Source organism: Bos grunniens, chromosome 29 (genome assembly GCF_055505025.1).
Source record: "Bos grunniens cultivar Pamir isolate PY7600 chromosome 29, Bosgru_T2T1.0, whole genome shotgun sequence".
In the NCBI taxonomy this organism is placed as follows: Eukaryota; Metazoa; Chordata; class Mammalia; order Artiodactyla; family Bovidae; genus Bos; species Bos grunniens.
Genome location: NC_141193.1, coordinates 19,175,185 through 19,193,997, shown reverse-complemented (window position 1 = coordinate 19,193,997; position 18,813 = coordinate 19,175,185). Strand labels below are relative to the sequence as shown.

The window sequence follows — 18,813 nt, the reverse complement described above, 5'->3', positions numbered from 1 at the left end:
TTTTACATTTTGTGTCAAAAATAAACCAACAAAAGTTAGCCAGTTAGCAAGGACCAATGGAATTTGTGAGAAACACAATGACTCCAGCACAATAGAACTGAGGTATAGACTTGGAACTTGTCTGCTCCTTGGGAGAGTGGATCCTGTTCACCAGAGGGCAGCACTGTGAGCAGCAAGTCAGGACTGAAAGGAATTCTGAGGAGAGGAGCTTTTGTGAGGAAGAAGAGTTGAGGAGAGAGGCAGCAGATGAGGAGGAAGAAGCCAAATGCGGCGCAGGGCAGAACAGAAGAGGATGATGGAAAGAGAAGACAAATGAAAGAAATTACATCATATAAGAAGACTGACTATAGAGAACAAACGTATGGACACCAAGGGGCGAAAGGAGGGTGGGATAAATTGGGTGATTGGGACCAATATATATATATATACACACTGTTGATACTGTGTATGAAATTGGTAGCTCAGGTGGTGAAGAATGCCTGCGATACAGGAGATCCTGGTTCAGTTCCTGGGTTGGGAAGATCTGCTGGAGAAGGGAACCCATTCCAGTATTCTGGCTGGCAGAATTCCATGGACTGTATAGAATTCCATGGAGTCATAAAGAGTCGGACACGACTGAGCAACTTTCACTTTCACTTCACTTCATGAAATAAGTAACTAACGAGAAACTGCTCTATAACTCAGGGAATTCTACTCAGTGCTCTGTGGTAACCTAAAAGAGAAGGAAATTCAAAAAAGGGGGTATGTGTATATATATGGCTGATTCACTTCGCTGTATGATAGGGCTTTCCACGTGGCACTAGCAGTAAAGAATCCACCTGCCAATGTAGTTGGATTCCATGGTTGGGAATATCCCCTGGAGGAGGGCATGGTAACCACTAGAGTGTTCTTGCCTGAAGAATCCCATGGACAGAGGAGCCTGGTGGGTACAGTCCACAGGTCACAAAGAGTTGGACGCAGTTCAGCACGCGTGCACACACACACACAGAAACTAACACAACACTAAAACAACCGTGCTCCAATAAAAATTAAAACAACAACAAAGGCTGGCTAGTCCACACACCCTCTGTCCCTCTGGTTCACACTTCATAATTAAAAAACCTTCTAGGTCCTTTGTTAACAGCCAGGTTTTAGGGGTTAAAACCCCAGACAGGCAAAGTGGAGAGAACTATATACACAATGAAGACATAAGTAAAGAAACCTCGCGTGGGCCCCTTCCTAGAGTTTAGTCTTTCTGTCGCTGGAGAATAAAGTCATTCAAAATGACTGAAAAGTTCTGGGACTTCCCATAGAACAAGAACACCCGGTACCCACATAAGCCAGGGCCGCTGTGAGGGCAGATGACACAGGATGCAGCCCGCACCCAGTTGCCTCGGGCCCTCAACCCCACCCTCAGTCTCAGCCGCCATTTATGTTCCTACCTGAGCCATAGTGCTCAAGGCCGGTGGGCACTTCCTGAGTAGCTGTCTCTTCCCAGAACGGGTAACAAGCTCTTGGTGGATGATAGGCCGACTGGAAACCACAGGCCATCCGGGGATCTTCATAAGAGTTGAGAGGTCCCTGCCTCTGTGGCCAGGAAACAAAAGGAAATATATTAAGATTCCCTAATGGAACAGTAACTATCATCCATAAGTAAGAATTATTCATAGATAACAAAAGACTATTTTTTAAACTGATTTTTATTGGAGTATAGTTGCTTTACAATGTTGTATTAGCTTCTACTGTATACCAAAATGAATCTGTCATATGTATACATATATTCCCTTCCCTTTGGGATTTCCTTTTCATTCAGGTCACCACAGAGCATTGAGTAGAGTTTTCTGTGCAACACACTATGTAGAACCAAATATTGATCACTACCCTCCCCCATCCAAAAAAAAAAAAGACAGGAATGGGAAAGGTTTCTGACTTGGACTATGGATACAGTTATTTTCATGCATTTCCTCAACCATTTGAAGACTTTTTAAAATTTTCAAATAAAGATCCATGGTTAATCGCAAGGCAGAATCTTGGTCATCTTCATATAATCCTGGCTTTTGTCTTTTATTTTTTTTACTGTTACCTTAGTCTATAAAAACACCATGAAAGATATTCTTATAAGACATTCCAGTATCATAGAACCAATAGGTGACAAATATCAAAGAAAAAAACAAAAAAATGTATTTACCTAATAAAATTGCTCTTTGTTAATCAGTGTGTGTAAGTTTTATTTCTTTCTTTTTAAAATATTTATTTATTTGGCTGTGTCAGCTCTTGGTTGTGGCATGTGGGATTTTCCATTGGCGTGCACAGGCTTCTCTGGCTACAACACGTGGACTCAGTTGCCCCATAGCATGTGGGATCTTGGTTTCCCGACCAGGGACTTGAACCTGCATCCCCTGCATTGGAAGGCAGATCCTTAACCACTAGACCACCAGGGAAGTTCTGTGCCTAAGTTTTAATGATATTGATAGCTAGATTAGAATTTTCATTCTTCCCATTTGGGCACTTGTTCAATTCTCTTATTAGTTTTTGTAAAATCCATAAAATATACTCTCTACCCAGTACTCTCTAAGAAGGACAAATACAGTATGTGGGAGACCATGGTTTGCAGCGCTTAAGGCCCCGTTCTTTGAAGCCAGGGATACATAGATTCAAATCCTGGCTCCATCACTTACTAACAGGAACCTAGGCCTGTTCTTTTATCTAAACCTCAGTTTACTCAACTAAAAGATGGGAAAAATAATACCTTCCTCATAAGGTAGGAGGAGTGAATGGAATAATACATGTTAAGAAAACAATACTGGATAAAGTTTACTCCGGGGCTGTTCTTCTTCCAAGTGGGTTAAAGGTGCTGAGAATGGAATAAGACCCTGGGACTGAACGGGGTCACACCGTTTTGCTATATGTGTGGGTGCTAAGTCGCTTCAGTCGTGTCCAACTCTTTGTAACTCTATGGACTATAGCCCGCCAGGCTCCTTGGTCTATGGATTCTTCAGGCAAGAATACTGGACTGGGTTGTCACGCCCTCCTCCAGGGGATCTTCCTGATCCAGGGATCAAACACATGTGTCTTACATCTCCTGCATTTGTGTGCTATGTGCTTAGTCACCCAGTCGTGTCCAACTCTTTGCCACCCCATGGACTGTAGCCCACCAGGCTCCTCTGTCCATGGGGATTCTCCAGGCTAGAATACTGGATTTGTAGGCAGGTTCTTTACCACTAGCACCACCCGAGAAGCTCCAGATTACTGTATATCAAAGGCTCATGTCCTTGGCTTCTGTTACCAGGCAGCTCTTGTGAGAGCCACGTGAATATAAACAGAGCAATGGAGTTTGGGACCAAGATTGAGGAAAATCATCAGCAAGAACACTCAACTGAGCTTTCAGTCAGCAAAAAAACCATTTTGCTGACATCGTATTTTAACACTGCAAGCTCTTGCAGCAACTACAGTAAGGTTTTCTTTTGAACCCCAAGGATAAGCAGGTCTTCAACAATTCTTTACAAGAGAATAAACTTGAAGCACATTTATTTTCTAAATGAGCTGTGTGTTCTCGAAATCATCCCCATTTTTTCATATTTCTCTAGAGTCTTTCTCAAAATTCAGTTTCAAATATCAGAGTCTTAAAAACAGGGTCTGGGTGGGGATATTTTGTCATTAAGTGGTATAAAGGAGGACTCTAAGTGACCTGGCCCTGTCCTCTTTAGGAGCAGTGTGTGCTTGGTTTGCTTAAACCAGAAAGTCCTTGTAAGAAGGCAGTGGGTGGTACCAGTAGGATCTTTGTAGAGAGGTGGTGGGTGGTTTGGTCCAGGCCCTGCTAAAGTGGTGGGGACAAGAGGAGAACTTGGGACTCAAGTGTCAAAGTTGAAGTTTTCTCTGCTAAGGAAAGACCCCAGAAGGTGAGGCATGGTTTGCAAAGAGGCATTGAAGGAAAATGATGAGTGCCCTGTAGAGGCAAGATGGAGGGCAGGGGTAGGTGGCGAGTTATGGGTAAGCAAGACGATATTGGGTTCCAGACCTGTGCCTTCGCCACCTGGCTGCGTGGTGAGTCAGCCCACAGCTTTGACAAACAACGACGTACAGCAGCTCCTTGAGTTTCATGATTGGCTTTATTTTTAGTGGAGTGCCTCCTGCCCCCACACCAGGTTCCTTGTTGTCAGGGAGGGTTCATTTATTATTTTATACAGGAAAGTCTATTTTTAAGATATATTTCCTCCTTAACTGTCCTCAGTGGTGCCAGGGGACCCTATTTTTAAGAACGAGAAGGAGATAATGCATCAAACCTACCATGAACCACAAACATCTTTGCTCACAGAGACTCCTGGGAGCATCATGACACTTGTTACCTAAACACCTGCCTTTTTGTTCGATATTTCACAAACTGACTTAATACCTATTTCATAGAGTATGAGAATGACATTTTTACTCAAGAGAACCACAGAGCCAGTTCCAATTCATTATGAAACCTTCTCAGTTGAGGAGAAAGAAGCAGGTTATCAACAGGTCAGAAATCTGGGCAGCAAAGCCCCACTTCCATGCTTGAAAAAGGGCACCACCCAAAACAAGTTGAAGTCAACATCTTCCTCCTGGCTTCTGGTGAATGGAGGTGAGTTCAGGAGATGCCAGCCACCCTCCCGACCCTGTCATAGTTTAGAGAACCCGTCTGATGGGTCTTCAGTCATTCATCCCACAAGTGATTACTGAAAGGAGCTAATGTAGATCCCACACTGCTCCATGCTGATCGGTGAGCTAAACATGGTGAAGAGATGGTCACATTTAATCTTCACATTTAATCCTCATAGCTGTGCAAGATTTACTTTTTTATCTCCATTTCACAGAAGAAAAAAACTGAGGTTTTTCAGAGAGCAAGTAAACATCCAAAGGCCACACAGCTAGTAAAATAATGGAGATAGAATTCCCTGGTGGTCCAGTGCTAAGACTCTGTGCCCCCTCTGCCTGGGGTCCGGATTCGATGCTGCAACAAAAATCCAAGATCCCATGTGTCAGAACTAAGACCCGGCACACCCAAATAAATAAATAAACAGACATTTTTTTAAAGAAAGAGTTCTAGCTGAGACCAACTTGATTTCAGACTGTGCACCGTGAATCTTCTGTGGCCTGGATGGCTCGGGAAGGGAGGCCGCTGTCCCATGACAAGATACTAAATGGATTATGACAATAGACGGTCATGAAACAAATCTGTATCACACCACCAGTCTATGCCAAGTATTATGTTAGATGCTAAGAATAAAGTATGAGCAAGACATGAACTTTACCCTCTGAAGTGCACAAACCAGTAAACAGGAAATTACAGCGAGGGGATGTGACAGAGGGAGGCACCGATGTATATGGGCGAGGAGAGTGGCAGCAGGTAAGACTTCCTGGAGGAAGCAGATTAAGGTAATAACTGAAAAGTCAAGTAAGACTCAGCCTAGAACATTTGGTGAAGGGTCTAGAGAACAAAAGATGACACTCCTCAAAGTGCCAAGGAACACCTACACCTATGTAAGGAAGAATAAAAAGACTCAGAATGGTGACAGAGAGAAAGACTTGGTAGTGACAAGTATGAGGGGAAAGCATGCTCTTGGCAATGAGAACACCTGCAGTGCAGGGCAGTTAGTAAGAATGGAAGCTGGAGGGACAGTGCTGCATGCATGCGTGCATGCTAAGTCATTTCAGTTAAGTCGGACTCTAAGACCCCATGAACTGCAGCCCACCAGGCTCCTCTGGCAATGAGAACACCTGCAGTGGAGGGCAGTTAGTAAGAATGGAAGCTGGAGGGACAGTGCTGCACACGTGCCTGCATGCTAAGTCGCTTCAGTCATGTCTGACTCTGAGACCCCATGGAGTGTAGCCTGCCAGGCAATGATAACACCTGCAATGGAGGGCAGTTAGTAACAATGAAAGCTGGAGGGACAGAGTTGAGGGTCATGAAAACCAGACCAGAATCTGGCTGCAGGAGAAAGGAATTCGAGGTGGTGTTAAAGGTAGTGGCATGGTGAGTCAAGATGTTCTAGAAGGACGCATTTGATAGGGTTAAGTAGGATGGAGTGAGCAGGAGCAGGCGAGGAGGCTGACAAGGCAGCAGCTGTGCCCTGCAGAGCCATACTGGGGCCTCGATACAAAGGAAAAAATCAGTATTACTGATCCTAATTGTATTTAAATTTTTATTTCTTATAATAATTTTTGCATTGATTTTGATGGTCAGAAATATTACATTCAGGGAATGTTAATCAGAGAGAGCTATCTCAAAGGTCCACAGCTCAACACCAAGACCTGGCTCTACCCAACTGCCTGCTGATTCCACGGCTGGAAATCTCAGGCCGAACAAATAGTGAGACAGGAACACAGCCCCACCCATCAAAAAAAAAGAAATATTACATTCAGATTTGTTCAGCTTGAGTACTGAGTCTGGGGGCAGTCCTTAGGCTTTGGCCCCAAGTGAACTGAGTGAAGCCAGTTATACAGGCAAATGCTCTATCGCTGATCTCCACCCCCAACAGTCCAGTTATGAAAAGTTGAACTAGGGTCATGAGTGTAGAGGTGAAGAGGAAACAAGAAATATAAGATATGTTTTGAAGAAAGAGTCAACATGATTTTATGACTCAGAGGAGATGGAAAGCAGTGGGGGGCAAAGATCCAAAAAAATGTTTAGATTGCTTGCTTCTATAACAGGGAAAATGGTGAATTTAAGTACATAGGTAAGAGGTTGGAAGAAAATTTCACTCTTGGTTGTGCTCAGATGGAGAGACAGCAGAGCAACTAGGGGAAGTTTCCCTTGGTGGCTGCATGACAGAAGACAGGAAAGGATAAAGGTGGATCTATAAACATCAAGGATCTAGTTAAAGTGTAGAGTCAGGGAAAATGGTACTTAAAATAAAAAGAGAAAGGGTCAGAAATGGCTCTGCCACACCATCCAGCAGTTCTATTTCTGTGTACTTATCCAAAGAAAACAAAAGCACTCATCTGAAAAGATATGTACCTCCCAATGTTTACTACCACATTATTTACAATAACCAAGATATGAAAGCAACTTAACTGTACACTGATGGATGAATGGATAAGAATTATACACACACACACATATACATACACTGGAATATTATTCAGTCGTAGAAAAAGAATGGAATCTTGCCATTTGCAAGAACAGAAATGGACCCAAAGGATATTTGCTGATTGCAACAAGTCAGAGAAATACAAATACTGTGTGATTCTACTTATATGTGGGGTCTAAAAAAATAAATGACACACAACAAGTAAGCAGTAACAGAACAGAAAGAAACTCACAGACAGAGAAACTCACAGAAACTCGCAGAAAACAAACTGGCGGTCGCCAGAGGGGCGCGAGAGGTGAGTGAGATAAATGAAGGGGACTCAGAGCAGTCATCAGATAACAAGTCAGGAGAATGTAAAGTGCAGCCAAGGGAATACAGTCCACACATTGAAATATCTTTATATGGGGATGGTTATTAGACTTACTGTGGTGACCTTTTCATGTATAATGTATAAAAATATCTAATCACTATGTTTACTTGAAATTAGCATAATATCGTAATTCAATTATACTTCAATTTTTAAAAAAACGGGTCTGTGGAGTCGCAGGCCATTGGGAGAAGAAATGAAGGGGAAATAACAAAGAAGGGTCAGTTGAAGACATGGGAGGAAAAACACCAAAGTGTTCAGTGAAAAGGGCAGAGTTTCAGAAAGCGGACACTAAGAAGAGGGTGGTATCCAGGCAGCCTTAAATGGCCATGTGCTCCCGCCCTGCTCTGGGGCAATCTGTGATGAGCACCCTCCCCCAACCCCAGTAATCCTTGTGGAGGCTTCAGAGGGCACGAGCCTGCAACCTAAGTGCTTCACTTTTCTGATCCTGGAAAGAAATAGCATGAAGTTCTGAATGAAGTCTGGAATCTACTAGGATGACAGACACACACGTGTTCCTGCTCCAAGATAAACCACCCCTGACACCACCAGCATAGCGACCACCGCCCCCTTCTGAAGTCAGGGCTTCATCTACTGTATTATGGCACTCTCACCCCCTGTGCTTCTTTCAGGGACCTGTCTCTCCTCCCCACTCACCCAGTTCTCTCCCTATGGCTGCTCTTCACCCACCTCCCAGCCCTGCCAAACCTCACAGCATTGCTTCTGCTCAGAGTCTTCCTCCCCTCTGCCCCCAAAGATCCCTACAATTAGGAAAAAGGGAAAAGGGAAGTAGATTTTCAACACTAAATCAAAAACAGATGGAGGTGCATGTCTATAGGAGTTCGTTTCTGTCTTGAGCCAAGCAGCCTTAATTGTCCAAGTGTTTGCTCCTCAAACCCTTCCGGATCTTTCTTGTGTGTGTGTGTGTGTGTGTGTGTGTGTGTGTGTGTGTGTGTGTTACAAAAAATTCTGTCAGAGTAAATCTGTCTTTTCTTTAACCAACTACACAATCCTGGGGTTTAGCCTTAGTACCATACCATAAGCATACAAGACACATAAATACTTCTAGATGCTGCAACTTAAAAAAAAAATGTGTATTTCCAGAGGCAAAGCTGACTTAACACTGAATGGATGGGTAAGGGAGTCTACAATCCACAGGAGTAAATCTGTATCATTCTAGGCCTGGCATTGATGTTCATACACTCCAGTAAGAAGATGAGAGACTGGAAATCAGGAAGCCTGGGTTTGAGTCCTGCTCTGGGCTTCCCTGGTGACTCAACTGGTAAAGAATCTGCCTGCAACGCAGGAGACCTGGGTTCAATTCCTGAGCTGGGAAGATCCCCTGGAGAAGGGAACGACTATCCACTCCAATATTCTGGCCTGGAGAATTCCATGGACTGTATAGACCATGGGGTTTGTAAAGAGTTGGACACTACTGAGCAACTTTCATTTTCACTTTCTGGTCCATATAATCAAAGCTATGGTTTTTCCAGGAATTATGTATGGATATGAGAGTTGGACCATAAAGAAGGCTCAGTGCTGAAGAACTGATGCTTTCAAACTGTGATGCTGGAGAAGACTCTTGAGAGTTGCTTGGACTGCAAGGAGATCAAACCAGTCAATCCTAAAGGGAATCAATCCTGAATATTCATTGGAAGGACAGAAGCCAAAGCTGAAGCTCCAGTACCTTGGCCACCTGATGTGAAGAGTCGACTCGGTGGAAAAGACACCGATGCTGGGAAAGATTGAAGGCAGGAGGAGAAGGGGACAACAGAGGATGAGATGGTTGGATGGCATCACCATGACTTTGAGCAAACTCCAGGAGATGGTGAAGGACAGGAAGCCTGGAGTGCTGCTCCCATGGGGTTGCAAAGAGTTGGACACGGCTTAGTGACGGAACAATGACTGCCCCTAAGGAGCTGGTTAGTCTCCAGCCTGTTTCTTAACCTCCTTAAGCCTCTGTTTCCTGAGGACACTGGCCCCAGTGATCGCCAAGTTCCTTTGCAAATACAAGTCTCATTTTTGCTGATCCCTCCACATTCTTTCTCCTGACCTTGTGACGGACAACCTTCATTTGATAAATAACGACGCCAGGGTGGGAAAGCCTAGAGCACCAGAATTCCTCAGCGTTTAGATTCATGCCAGGCCACCTCCCGTTCAAATGCATTAACACCTTCAAGTCGTTTGTCTTCATTCTTCCCTGGAATATGCTCACACACCATTTTGCCCCCACATCCCCTGTTTTTTCAGTAGAGAAATAAGAGGTTAGGAAATACCTAGCTGCTGAGCTGTCCAGGGGCTCTCACATACTAGGTGCAAATTTGCACAGTAAGTGGGGGATTTCTCATCCTAAACCCTTTCACTTTGTTGCAGGCAGATGCCCCCTGAAGCCAACCTGACCAACTCCACAGACATCTCATTGTGTCTGAGACTCCTCATCTTCAGAGGATGTCAGACCAGCCAGCACCTCTTTTTACTCACAGAGAAGTGCTTTCAGCCGCCCTGGGGAGGGGTTTGGGGCAAACTGTATCTGGCCCTCAGAAGAACACTGGGGCTCCTCTGCTTCAGGGGGACACGTGGGACCTGCTCCCTGGAGAAGGGAAGGAGGCAACACGGAAACGCCCCCCACCTTCAGCTCTCCCGCCAGAGGGGAGGGGGCCAGGGTGGTGTAGCCGCAGGAGAGGCAGGAACAGACAAAATAGGAAACTCTCAAAGGGCAATTTAATTTTAGATTCAAGGCCAGGAAATTGTTTTGAAAACAATAAGAGCGATGGGCTTGGGTCTTGGCAAAAGGGCAGGTCGGACCACTGCAGACTGCTGAGAGAGAAACGAATCTGAAGCACATAAAGAGCAGAGATGGGACTGTCAGATTCCGTTCTCCATGAGAAGCTGTGCTCAGCCTCCAAACGAGCCACCTGGACCACTGCTGAAGCCACCTTGAGATGCCCCCCGCCCTGGGGCTGCAGATCAAGTCAGGGGAGGGGGACAGTGATCAAGGGTGAAGCGCCTCACACCAGTCTGAGACCACAGTCCCCTCCACTCAAAAGACATTCTCTTGCTGAGAGGTAGCAGGTGAGATCCTGTGTTATCCATCAACTTCTACTCATTAATGGGAACCCTGAGACTCCCAGTGGCTCCATGGGGTGCCAGCCTCAGGCATCCAGCCCAGAGCTTGGAGGTGAAGGGTGGGCCTGACTCAGAGCCTCCTCAGAGATGGGGCGAACCTCCCATGGAGAAAAACCTGGACAGGAATTTCAATTTGCTCAGAGAGCTACAAAATGGAGTTCTGTTTTTGTTTTTGTTTTTTTCCCTAAACCAAGGAGGGTAAATTCACCATGAATAAAGCATACGGATACATCAGTTCAGTTCTCACTCAGTCGCGTCCAACCCCATGGACTGCAGCATACCAGGCCTCCCTGTCCATCACCAACTCCCAGAGCTTACTCAAACTCATGTCCATCAGGTTGGTGATGCCATCCAACCATCTCATCCTCTGTCATCCCCTTCTCCTCTCGCCTTCAGTCTTCAACCATATGGATGCATGAGTTGGCATAAATTCTTATCCATCCCCACATTTCTTAAAAATGGTCAAGATGGGGAATTGCCAGGAATTCCCTGGTGGCCCAGTGGTTAAGGTTCTACTTCCACTGCAGGGAGTCTGAGCTCAATTTCTGGTCGGGGAACTAAGATCCCGAGTGCTGTGTAGCGAGGCCAAAAATAAATTAAATTTTTTTTAATTTTATTTTTAAAAATATGGGGACTTCCCCGGTGGTCCAGTGGTTAAGACTTCACTTTTCAATGCAGGGGTGCAGGTTTGATCCCTGGTCAGGAAGCTAAGATCCCACATGCCTCATGGCCAAAAACCCAAAACATAAAGCAGAAGCAATATTGTAACAAATTCAATAAAGACTTTTAAAATGCTCCACATAAAAAAAAAGAATCTTTAAAAAATATGATCAAGATGCACTTAATGATAAGGAGTGTCCCAAGCCAGCAGCTGGAAGATCCAGACCACACTCCAGCCTTTACCAGCCTGTAAACTTGGGCAACTTCATTTACTCTCTTAGGACCTGAATTTCCTGATGCTGGGAGACAGTCTCAAGGTTATGGTCTGGCTCTGAAATTCTCTAGCTTGTGCTGACTGAATCCCATGTCTTAGAAAATCCCCACTTTCTAAGATGCTGGAAAAATCTCTTTTTTCCTTCACTTCTTCTGACTATCACTAAGAGTTATGGTTATAGATTATTTCTTAAACATCATGTTTCAGTAACCTCCCTGGAGGTAAAGCCAACACCACCCCAAGCAACGAGAAGAAAAAAAAAATGCTTTTCTGGTTTCCATTTACATTCTAAATTTCTTTTTCTGTCTTTTCATTTCTCTAATCCAGGAGAAGGAAATGGCAACCCACTCCAGTATTCTTGCCTGGAGAATGTCGTGGACAGAGGGGCCTGGTGGGCTGCTGTCCATAGGGTGGCACAGAGTTGGACACGACTGAAGCGAATTAGCAGCAGCAGCATCGGCGTTTCTCTAATCAGGGACTCCTTATCCATTGCTCTCCAGGATCCCCAGAAAGAAGGAAAAGGTGTGTATGGCTAAGCTTCATAGAAATAAGAATCAGCCCTTCCCAACTTCCCAGAACTACAGGGACAACACAGACGTCCCTGTGAACACATCCTAAGGCATGTGGGGTGGAGGTGAAGAGTGCGAACAGCAAAGGCTAAGAAGAGAATTGCTTCCCAAGGAAGCCCAATTAAACTGCAATTACTCGAGATAAGAGAACCAAGTCTGTTTACACAATGGGGCTGTAAACCACCAGCCCATTACAAGAGAACTTTGATCTGGGGGCAGGGGAGCTATTTCTGGTCCAGGGTAGAGAGGAAGCAAGGAGGTTTCTCAATAAGAGAAATATGAATGGCTCCACTCAACCCAAAGCCCCATCTTGTTCTGGCCGCAGCCTTGTAAGGACAAAATCAGTGGAATCACATCCACCTCCCTGTGTCCATCTCACACAATCGAAAAGTCCAGAGAAAAACAGAGAAGAGATGGTAAACACAGGGAAAGGGAATTAACTGAGGTCATATTTCTGGCTGGTGTCACAGCGACTTGACGTGGTAAGTTATACCCTGTGCCTGTTTTACAGATGAGAATACTGAGGTTCGGAGGAAGTCATGTGCCCAAGGTCACGTGGCTAAGGAGTAATAAATAGACCAAAATTTAACTCAGGTCTTTCTGACTCCAAAGCCTGAGTGTTTTCCATGTTATTGGATTGGCCAAAAAGTTCCTTCTGGTTTGTTCATAAGCTGTTGTGGAAAAACTCGAAAGGACTTTTTGGTCAACCCAGTGTGTGGCCAGGCTATGTTCCACAGCTGTCTGGCCCAAGCCAGAAGGCTCAGGGCCTTCCATGTGCTCTGACACTCTGAACAGTCACGCTTGCCTGGCATATTACCGTAGAGTGAGTCCCCTACATAGGAACCTTCAAGTTGTGAGCTTTCAAAGACACAAATGTGCATTCCATCATCATCAGGCATAAGTGACATTACAGCTTGCTCCCCCCGACCCTGTCTCCTATTGCCATCTAACCCCTCCTCTCCATCCTCCAGGTAGTAACTCTTCCTGCCTGTTCACTTGATGGCAGCCCTCGGATGCCAGCTGTTGTATGGTACTGCTGTACTTTCCTGGGAACTGCACTGTAAGATTAAAAATGTTTTCTTTTTTGTGTTTGTGTTTTATGTATTAATTGTATGAGAAGTATTATAAACCTATTACAACACAGTACCACAGAGTGGATTGTGTTAGTTGGGTATCTGGGCTAACTTTGTTGGAGTTACAAATAAATTGGACTTACAAACGCGCTCTCAGAACGGAACTCATTCGTATGTAGGGGACTTACTGCATTCCCAAAGGCCTGAGCTCCGAGAGGAGGTGTGTGGGCCGTTGTCTATTCCTTCCCTCTGAACAGTTCAAGGTGCTTCCTAAGCGCGAGTGACCCAAGGACCTCCTCCACACGCTGGTGAGGGAGCCAAGGACAGGGACATGCTTGGTCCAAACCAGGGGCAACCTGCCCCGCCCATTCCTGCCCTGAACCCAGCCCTGAAAGCTCAGCAGTGTGAGGGGGAGGATGACGCAGGAGAGGACCAGGGGTGCGAGGGACTTCCAGGCGCAAGGCAGCAAGTTCTCCAACCAGCATAACAGGAAGGAGTGCTTCCTCCCGCTGGATGAAAGAGTCCCTGACACACAGCCCATATAAGTACCTGCAAACGTCACCCCCTCCCACACAATGGCCAGACAACTTCCAGAAGTGTTGTTTCCCTGCCTCCCCCGCTGTGACATCACTCCCTACATGAAGGTCTCCCAGGAGGCTGACCTTCCAAAGGGGAGAACTTGTGTCCTGCTTTGCTCCAAGGGACCCCGAGGCAGATAATGTGTGTTCTGCATACAATGGCCCTTACCCGAGAGATGGGATGAATTTTGCAATTGTTGCTGTGATTATTTTAAGCCTACTCCTGGTACAGCAAATAATCAAATCATACTAATGCCAGCTCCAATTCTCAATCAAGGACTCTGAGACTGAGTGGTCTTTGAGGGTCTAGAAAATATTTGTGTCTTGGTTTAGAAGATTGTTTCTTAGACAACTAAAGCAGTCTGTTTAGCAGAAACCCTCTTTCTGCTGAATATGGTCTCACTTTTTTTTTTTTTTTCTGTTTTAAGATTTCCCTTTCAAACACAAGGAGTTACACTCAGTACCAGGCTTCCCAAGGGGTTCAGTGGTAAAGAATCTTCCTGCCAATACAGGAGATGCGGGTTCCATCCTTGGGTCAGAAAGATACCCTGGAGAAGGAAATGGCAATCCACTCCAGTATTCTTGCTTGGAGAATCCCAAGGACAGAGGAGCCTGGAAGCTACAATCCCTGGTCAGACACAAATTAGCAACTAAACAACACACAGTACTACCCCTCCTTCAAACCAGATCTTGTGTCCATTCTAGAGCACACCTTCTCAACCTTGGCACTACTGACAGTTGAGGCTAGACAATTCTTTGTCATGGGGAATTGTACTGTGCAGTGTAGAATACTTAGTTGCAACCCAGACCTCTCTCCTCTGGATGCCAACAACATCCCCACTCCCCAAATTCTGACCATCAAAAATATCACCAACAAAACCACCCCTAGATTTAAAAAATCCACTGGTTTTCCTTTTACCCTCAAACTTCCCGTTCTGGGATAGCTTCTCTTCCTGGTGGCCCAGGCTAACTAATGCAGAGATCAGGGCGCCAGGCAGGAGGACTTGGTTGATTGGATTAAGTACAACTGGTTGAGCTTCAGACGACAAGACTCCAACAGAACTGAGAAGACTCAGGTGCCTGGGAAAGATTCTCGTCTGGGAAAGTTCATGAAGCTGGGCTCACTCCTCCAGGAGATCTGATTGGGACTGAAGGTATGAGGTTTGCTAGTTTTTCTGCTAATGCCCGGAGCTGATATTCTATAGGTGATTTACAAATTCTTTCACTGTCGTTATAGCCCAGCCCGAAGTTGAAGGTTATCTGTCAGAACTAGTTCACTGAACTTGAGCTTGGATCCATCAACTTTATTTATCTAATTTTTTAAAGAAAGAAGACAGACGAAGAGGGCAGAGGACTTCCTGGTTGCTCAGTGGTTCTGAGAAATTTGCCCAACTAGCTGCAGTGGTGGAGAAACTGAGCCCCAGAAAGAAGTTGTGAGCGAAAGTACTGTAACAATAACATAGCAATTTGCTTACGTAACTTTCTGCTTTTACCCAAGCAACTCTGAAATATCGTATTGAAAAGAATCCCAAGGGTTGATAATGTTTTTCAGATATGGCTGTTGGGGGTGGGGATAAATGAGTTCTTTGTTTTGAAACCAGTGGAAACAATTCAAAATGCATTAAAAATACCAAGTGTATTCAGTTGAGGGTGGGGTCTTTAGTTGAAAAGACACACTTAGAGTTGTTTTTTAGTTTTTTTCCATCTCATACAATTTCCAGATGCCCTGTCTAGGATAACTTAATGTTATACCTGCAACTTATGTACTTGTACTGCAATTTATTTCAGTGCCTAAAATATAATAAATACAAATTTGCATGGCATTGCTAAACAAGTTATTAATCTTATTTAACTGGATTACAGTATTGGCAAAGAGAATTAACGTAAGCTGCTTTTAAATCCACTTTTCCAAGTCAGTGACACAGTGTGCCCTGGAATCACAGTATCCTTATTTAACAAATCTTTACACTATCATTTTTGAGAAAGATTTAGTGTCATTTGTGCTGACCTTAGATGATACCTTCTTCGTAAGAAGCAGAAGCAGTCTTTTCCCTGGCCAAGTCTCCAGCCATATGGACCTTAACAAGTCCCTCAGCAATTTCTACTAAGCAGAATGGAGTGATTTTTGGTCTGAACTTGTGTGTGTGCGTTTTAAATATATATTTCTGATGTAAATTGTACTCTAAACATTTCCCTGATTCCAATTTTTTAAATATAGTGAATGGTGTTTATATGGAAACAGAAGCCACTTAAAAAAGAAGAAATATGTGTCACAGAACAGTCAGGGAAGAAAGATGTATTCATCGCTCCTTGAATGTGGAATAGCTTTTTAAGTTATTATTTTCTAATATTACAGATTAAAACACATCAAATCTTTTGACAATTATAGTGAGAGGTCATGGCAAACTTAAGGGTACCAAGGTTCAAAACTCTGCAGTGGAGGCAGAAAAGCACTCTGGTCAATTGGTATCTATTTAGACCGACAAATGTATTTGGAAGGATTAACGCTAAACTTATCTGTCCATTTCCAGAGTAAGTAATAAATGATGGCCACCCCTGTAAAAATACACACAAAATTTAGAATCAACAGTTAATGATTCATCAGCTACTATTAAAAGTTCACTTCACAGTGGAATTGATGAATGATGGCATTTTGGGATCTTTCACACATCATATTTATAAGGAATTTAGCTAAATATTTCTACAGATCACCATGTAACTTGGGTAAAAGCCTTCTTCCCTAAGAGCAAAAAAACTTTATTTAAAAAGGAATTTTAAAATTCCTCTTAGCCCTCTTTTTCCAGGACTCAGGAATTTTCCCTATCAAGTTGTCACACTTTATTTCCAATTTCAAATTCTGTGATTAGAAAAACTTGTATATTTTAGCTTATGTGTATGAGGACCAAAACAAGCTAAATTATGCTAAGAATAGGTCTAAGGTACATCAACGTGCAAAAAATCTTCAGCAAATGAACTGAGCTGTGAAAAATCACCTGGCTTTAAACATTATTCAAGTTTGAGTCATATTTTCTACAATACAAGCATGCTAAAAAATCTTCCTTAGCAAATCCATCAGTCTTGGATGTTTCACTTTATGTGGTGATGAAAAGACAGATAATCTGGCAATGTAGTCCCTCCAAAAGATGTAAAGCTGATTCCAGCTTGGAGTTGGGTTCTGGCTGCTTCTATCTAAGAGAGATCAGAGAGCAGGAGACCCAGGGAGGGGAGGATGGGGCCTGGGAAGGGCCGGGGAAGAGTCCTACTTACCAGCACTGCAGGTCGAGCAGCTGAATAGGTGGCAGGGCCACTCACTGAAGAATCCACAAAGTAGCTCATCACGCTGTCAGCACCTGCGTGGGAAAAAGCACTCACTGAGCTGCTGGGCAAAGAACATGATGGATGAGAAATCAAAGAAGGCCTCGGATCAGATCTCCTTAGAAGCATCGAGGTCACTTGTTTGTGTTACGGAGAAAGAAATGAAAATGTAGAAAAACAAAGAGGGGGTTTCCCTGGTGGTCCAAAGGCTAAGAATCTGCCTTCCAAAGTAGGGGAAGCTGGTTCGATCCCTGGTCGGAAAACGAAGATCCCACGTGCTTCGGGGCAGCTAAGCCAAGCCACCACAGCTACTGAGCTCGAAAGCTGCAACTCAGACAGGATGAAGCCAAATAAATAAATAAATATTTCAAAAGATAATTATAGAAAAACAAAGCGACCAACAGGGAGCAAGGCTGACTCCTGACTGCAAGATAGCCTGAGTGGTGGTGTCTGCTGCAGACAGTTAGCACTCAGAGACCACAAAAAGACCCTTTAGAGGGCTTCTGGGCAGGAATGGGTCTCTTAAAGTCACATTCCCATCCCTGTATCTCAGTCCCTCCACCCCCGACCCCGGCCTGGCTCTCCACATGCAGTGTGGCATTTATCAACTGGTGAAAGACCAAAGAGAGAAAGGGCAGGAGAGAGGAGGGGTGGAAAACCTTTACTGAGAAGGCATGACAACCAGGACCCCGACAGATAAGCAGAGAGAAGCCCCAGAGGGGAATGCATGTTACCCATCTTCACAAAGGAGAAGGGCTATTATTAAATAACTGTTGTTGAGAGCCATTATCTCCATTCAAAGTTTGAATGACCATCACACTTGAGGAGTGTTCTGGCTAAAGGGATTTTGCAGCTAGCTGTCAATCATTGGAAAATCATTGATATAGCAAACATTTCTGTTGATCCAAACATTCTCTAAAGTACACTAGTCCATACGCTTTCATGAGTTCAATATTACACATTTTAAAAAATGTCTTTCTTGAATGATTTAGAAGATTAAATTCCTCGGTATGTCATTCAGAGGCCAAATTCCTATTGTTAGGGAGTGACATTTGAGTTTCAACTTATCTCCTTTCCACTTTATATTTGTCCGTCCTTTCCCTTTATTCTTGACGACAATTAAAGCCACTGACCTCCTTTCAAGAAATATCAAGAATAATGTAGGTCTTATGCTCAATTTGCAACTCTGTTCACCATACAGCTTGACAGCCAATGAGCGTATACATCTTCTTTCATATGAAGTGTATGAAGTGTATAACATAGATAAAGTTCTACACTACAAAATTGTACTGACCAAGGCCTACCATCACACAGCAACTACTTTCACACAGTTGAGAAAAAAGTTAAAAATCTTCTGAAGACATAACTTATCCCAGAACTGTGCTTACTGAGTTTAACTAAAACATCACCTGTAAATGATGTCTTTTCTCCCAAAAAGTAGGATGCAATCTAAATAATATTAATTTAAAAAATGTAAAATAGCTAAGGGTAACTATGCTCATCAAGCTTCCCTGGTGGCTCAGCAGTAAAGAATCCGCCTGCCAGTGCAGGAGGCATGGGTTCGATCCCTGGAGAAGGAAACGGCAACCCGCTCCAGTATTCTTGGCTGGGAAATCCCATGGAGAGAAGAGCCTAGTGGGCTGCAGTCCATGGGATCACATAGAGTCAGACACGACGTAGCAACTAAACAACAGTTATGTTCATCAAGATGTTGTTTTCTAGTTTTTTCAGGGACTTGATTGCAAAAAAAAAAATGGCTCCCAGGAGGAACTCCCAGGTGGTAGAGCTGCAGAGTTGGAAAAGATCGAATTACTCTA

General features: G+C 44.1%; 1 protein-coding gene across 4 annotated transcripts in view; it reads right to left on the bottom strand.

Annotated features, from left to right (window-relative positions):
- Nucleotides 1–18,813, bottom strand: part of ETS1 (ETS proto-oncogene 1, transcription factor) — a 139,124-nt gene that overhangs the window by 107,446 nt on the left and 12,865 nt on the right. For all 4 annotated transcript variants that reach the window (XM_086383393.1, XM_086383391.1, XM_086383392.1 and 1 more), the window contains exons 2-3: nt 16,949–17,031; nt 1,422–1,566 (exon numbers count right to left, since the gene is read on the bottom strand). In XM_086383393.1, the coding sequence (XP_086239519.1) occupies nt 1,422–1,566; nt 16,949–17,031 (228 nt within the window). The remainder of the gene's footprint in view (nt 1–1,421; nt 1,567–16,948; nt 17,032–18,813) is intronic.